The following is a 5684-nucleotide window of genomic DNA, read 5'->3' as shown; positions in this document are numbered from 1 at the left end:
TGGTGTATTGGATGTTTGTGTGTGTCTGTCTGCACATGTGTGGTCATCTACAGAGACCATGTTTTAGAGTCTGACAGCGGTTGGAACGAAACACCTGTGAAACCTCTAGGTCCCACATCATGAGTGCTGCAGCCTGCCACTGAAGGAGCTACTTACTGCTGTCAGAGTCTCCTGCATGGGGTGGGAGATGTTGTCCAACATGGATGACAGCTTAGCCATCATTCTCACCACCTGCACTGGGTCAAGAGGGCCAGTCTCTGCAGCAGGTACAGCCTGCTCTGCCCTTTTCTGTAGAGGGCATCTGAATTGTGAGTCTAGTCCAGTTTGTTGTTCAGATGAACACCAAAGTACCTGTACCAGGTGCCAGGTTACCTGTAGCCATCCACAGCCTCAATGTCCATATCTTCGATGCTTAGTGGTTGCAGTGGAGGATGTTTGTGCCTGTGGAAGTCTACCACCAGCTTCTTGGTTTTACTAGTGTTGATCTGTAGGTAGTTCTGCTGGTACCAGAAGTTGATTGGGTCAGTTCACTGTACTCCCTCTCATCCCCATCAGTGATGAGGCCGACTATTGCAGAGTAATCAGAGAACTTCTGCAGGAAGCACTGGGTGGAGTTGTGGGAGAAGTCTGCAATGTAGATGGTGAAGAGGAACGGAGCCAGAAAACTCCAGTGCCAGGTTGGTAGGCAAACTGAAGCGGGTCCACTGATGTGAAGCTGTGCCAGGTCGAAGCTTGCCGGTATCTTCATCAGGTGGGATGTCAGAACCACTGGCCTGTAGCTGTTGAGGTCCTCAGGATGTGGAGTCTTTGGCACTGGTACAACATAAGAAGTTCTCCAGAGCTGTGGAGCTCTTCCCAGCCTCAAGCTCAGGTTGAAGATGTGCTCCATCATCCCACACATACGATCTTGTGCAGGACTTGATAACCATTGAGCCGATGCCATCTGGACCCGCTGCCTTCCTGGCTCTGATCCTCCTCAGTTCCCTCCTAACTTGGATGGTCGAAAGAGACGTGTGCTGGATGCTGTGGTTGGGGGGTGGGGAGTAGTGAGCAGGGTGAGTAGAGGAGGTGTGAAGTGACTGAGGTGTCAGAGGGGGAACAGCTGCAGTGGGTGAGTGTTCAGCCAATGTTGAAGACTGTCTCCTGGTTTAATCAAATCTGTTAAAAAAGTGATTCAGTTCATTTGCCCACCTCATATCCCCCAGTGGCAGAGAGTTTTGATCTGTGTGGCCAATGATGGTTCTAAGGCCTCTCCAGACTTCACTAACATTATTCTGTTGAAACTGGTTTTCCATCTTCTGCCTGTAGCTGTCCTTCCCATTCCTGATCAGACCTCTCAGCTCTCTCTGCACCATTTTCAGCTCCTTCTTGTCTCCAGCTTTGAAGGCCCTCCTCTTCTGCTTGAGGACAGCTTTAATTTCTGGGGTAATGCAAGGTTTGTTGTTGGAGAAACACTGCATGGTCCTGGTGGGTATGATGTTATCCACACAGAAGTTAATGTAGCCCATAAGGCAGGTCACAAGGCTGATGTCTTCCCCGTGGTTATCACAAAGCACCTCCCACACAGTAGACTCAAAACAGTCCTTAAAAGCCTCCTCGCTCTCCTCCGACCATCTCTGCACTGTGCAAGGCCAGTCCAGACAGCATACCAACTTTGGCCAGGGTAGGACCCTGGTATGCTGTGACCTTCGGCTCTGGCTGTGCGGGTCCCTTACGCGCCCGACCATCTCTGCACTGTGCGGGCGATTGGTCGCTCCCTGCGTACTAAAGGCTCATATACAGGAACAAGGTGCACCATGTTGTGATCAGATCTTCCTGGGGGAGGGAGAGTTATAGCTCTTGCATCTTATTAGGGAGTGATCTCACATTTCCCATGATCAACAAAGGGAGAGATGTCTGTAACGTCTCCGATGCGACAACGCTCCCTCCAGGCACGACACCCCCTTCTCTTCCTCCTCACCTCACTGGGGATGTCAGGTCTGTCCGCCAGTAGCACAACTGCAGCTGCAGGGCGCAGTGCTAACAGCTGATCCCTAATATAAACAAAGGAGCCATGTGCCGGGTCTCCAAACACAGGTAAAAATGACCAGAACTCGCACGAAATGGTAGTGCATGATGGTGATGAAGTATGAAGCGTCTTGCAAGTAGCGTGATGAATACTATTGCATTTTCATTGTGTCTGCGGTGGTATGTTTACAGTGAAGATACGACGGCAGACCCGATAACTGTTTCTTGCTAGATGGGAAATCTATATGGACCGGGCCATACCATATTTCAATTACTTGATAGCCTTATTGTGGGGTGAATGAGACACGGCGGGTCCAAAAATCGTTGATCAGAGCGTCACCACACAACCCCATCGCCCGATTGAGGCTGGGGAACGATATGGCCGAACCTACTGCCCCCAGCTAGCTTCCAACATGGCGACAGGGCCGTGTCCCTTCCGTAGGCTGCCCACGCCTCAAGTGGTGGCAGCGACGCTGGTCTGGAGTCCGGCCACGCCTCCAGCAGTGACGGCAATGCTGGTCCGGAGGCCACCTGGCGAGCCGGCACGACCCTGCAGGGATAGTCGTAAGCCCACGCTCAGGTGGCTGGGCCGGCATCTGTCACTCTGGAGCAGCTCGTGCCTAGACCTCGGACCCAGGTCGAGCAGGCTCCCCTGACACTGGGACCTATGTCTTCCCACACAGTTCCTCCACCGCTCCCAGCTGGAGAGGACTCTCGTGTGTCTCCTCCATCTCCAGCTGTGGCAGCTCCCCCACCTCCAGCGGGCACGGACCCAGCTCCGGAAATCGTTAATCAGAGCCATCTTTAGTCATTCTGACTGCAGCTCACAAGCTGCCAGCCGCACATAACGTCACACCACAACTCTCTCAACCCCTGCTTCCCCTTGGTTTTAAACACGGCGGGCGTGATAGCAGATGCTGTGCAGGTGCATTCGCACGACAACGCCAACCATGCCACCACACTCATTTATTTCTGATGGCGTAATGTCGTTCTTCAATTTGGATTTATCCAAATAAGAGTGTGCATAGCCAAATTACAAAAAAATCTTCCACTAAGGCTGCATTACAGGCTTCAGAAGTATACAAATTTTCATAAAATGACTGAACTGAATATTAATATAATTTGGGGTGGTAAGTATGTTTCCACATTCATCCTTTATTGCTGTAACAATGAGGATTATTTTTTATTAGTGCAAAAAGCTCACACAGGTTACCCTTCCTTCAAAGCTACTAAAATTATACCAGAAATAACAAGTGCCATGTTAAATAAGCTACTCATGTTACGTCTTGTCAGGGTTATTATGGAAAACACCTGGCTGATTTTAAGGTAGCCAGTACTGGGCGAGTCCCCTCACCCACATCAGCATCAGAATCCTGCATTGTCCACTGGGCAAGACTCATAGGATCAGGGATTAGGACCTTTTTTTTTTTTTAAATCAGCGAGCTGAAATCAACATCCTGTATAGGGGTTTTGTGGGCCTACTGATTGACAAGTTGAGTAAATTAAAAAACTGAGACTTCCATTTCTGACCTAGAATGAACAGAGAGAGAGAGATTAGGATACAGTAAAAGAATCCCAAGTACAACATATCCAAAAGGAATTTAGAAAAGAGAGAGAGGCAGGCCTACAGGAAGAAAATAGTGAAGCTTTTGGCCAAGACAAAGGGAAGGGGGAAATCAATGTCCAATAAAAACTGAAAGAAAGAGGAGGGGAGGAGTTTAGAGAACGTGGTGTTGGGATCAGTTATATTACTAATTCTAGTCATAACTCAGCCAGAGCTGGAGCTCTCTGCAGGTCTATGGAGATGGATACTCAGGATGGAGCAGAGCTCTGCTTTCCACAACTCTTCAACATCTCCTGCAAGAAACCTACAACTCCTCTGTCTCAAGTTTTGCTCCTTTATATTGTTGTGTCCTCAATGTCTCTGCTGACTGTGACTCTCAACCTGCTCGTCATCATTGCAGTCTCCCACTTCAGGCAGAGTTTCATATTTTTTACCTGCTGCTGTGGCTTTACAAGTGTATACCTGATTTGTTATATCTGTTTGAATACTTTCTTTCTGTTGACTTTTTTTTAAAATTATATTTTCCTATCTTTCTAGGCAGCTCCACACACCCACTAACATCCTGCTCCTTTCTCTGGCTGTCACTGACTTTCTCGTTGGTCTTCTGTTTATGCCTGGAGAAATCCTGCGAAATACAGCGTGTTGGTTTCTTGGTCAGCTCACATGTTCTCTGTATAATTATGTATCCTACATCATTACCTCTGCCTCAGTGGGCAACATGGTGCTGATATCAGTCGACCGCTATGTGGCTATTTGTGACCCTCTGCATTACCCCACCAGAATCACAGAGAGAAGAGTGAAACTCTGTGTTTGTCTGTGTTGGCTCTGCTCTGTTTTCTACTGTTATGTGATTTTAATAGATGATCTAAGTCAACCAGGCAAGCATAAATCTTGCTATGGAAGATGTATAATTATCATTGAATTCATTGCAGGATTTGTTGACCTTGTTTTATCCTTTATTATTCCACTTACTGTCATCATAGTTCTGTACATGAGAGTGTTTGTGGTGGCTGTGTCTCAGGCCCGTGCCATGCGCTCTCAGGTTACAGCTGTCACACTGCAGCTCTCAGTGACTCTAACAGCAAAGAAATCAGAGTTAAAAGCAGCCAGGACTCTGGGTGTTCTTGTTCTTGTGTTTCTAATATGTTTCTGTTCATATTACTTTATTTCACTTTTTGGAAACGAGTTGCTCAATAGCTCATCTGCATCGATTGTGATCTATCTGTACTATTTTAACTCCTGTCTAAACCCTTTGATTTATGCTATGTTCTACCCCTGGTTTAGAAAAGCTGTGAAACTAATTGTGACTCTACAGATACTGCAGCCTGGCTCCTGTGAGGTCAGCATACTGTAGAAAAAAGAAATCTTTCCTTAATGTACCAAATGGTATACCAAATTACTTTCTCTATCAATAATGTACTATATTAATTTTACGACATTTAACAAGTAATATGCCATACATTACATTTCTTGAGTAATAACCCCAACACTGGTTGTCAAATAGTGCTGGTTTCAATTATAAAGGCCTAGAAAAGGGTTAACAACCCACTGGCAACCTCCTGTCACTAGCAACAAAATGTGCATTCTGATACTGTTTGCCAAGTGGTTGCTGGCTATCACTGGGTCAGACTGGTTGAAAACAGTGTCACAAAAAACCTCGACATGATTGTTTTAATCACCAAAATGTTGCTGTGGCTACTCAGAGGGAAGATTCCAGGTTTTCAAGTTTGCCTTGTTACCAGGCAGCTGCAAACCAGTCTTTAGTGTGATGACTCCTGTGTGGAGTGTATCTTGAGACCTGGGGTAGAAAGAGATTGCAATGCCCCCCTGGGTACCCTTACATCACAGCTAACAGATGCTAAAAAAGTCTTAATATCCAGCTTTATGTGACTGAAAATTATCAGAGTGTGTGTGTGGGTGTATGTGTGTGCGGTCAAAGCAACACTCTGATTGCGGGGATTGCGTTACAATAAATGTTCAAGTGAAAATGTGCTACACACAAAGTTAATTCAAGTAGAATTACACAAACTGAATGAAGCTTGATGTGAATACCCAAAACCTTATATTCGAAAACAGGGGAAAACTCCTGAAAAAACCCTTAGTCTTTTTTCTT

At 46.6% G+C, this 5684-nt stretch overlaps 1 protein-coding gene across 1 annotated transcript; it reads left to right on the top strand.

The window, feature by feature from the left end:
• Positions 1-3811: 3811 nt before the first annotated feature.
• On the top strand, positions 3812-4925 carry LOC308409519 (trace amine-associated receptor 13c-like; the record flags this gene model as incomplete). Its single annotated transcript, XM_080902321.1, has 2 exons — positions 3812-3984; positions 4109-4925. 2 exons carry the CDS (start codon positions 3812-3814, stop codon positions 4923-4925), a joined length of 990 nt encoding a protein of 329 aa, XP_080758447.1.
• Between the last annotated feature and the right edge of the window lie 759 nt (positions 4926-5684).

The sequence above is a fragment of the Rhamphochromis sp. 'chilingali' genome, assembly GCF_963969265.1.
Source record: "Rhamphochromis sp. 'chilingali' genome assembly, chromosome: 14".
NCBI lineage: Eukaryota > Metazoa > Chordata > Actinopteri > Cichliformes > Cichlidae > Rhamphochromis > Rhamphochromis sp. 'chilingali'.
The sequence above is the reverse complement of the archived record's forward strand: the minus strand, read 5'-3'. Positions and strand labels throughout refer to the sequence as shown.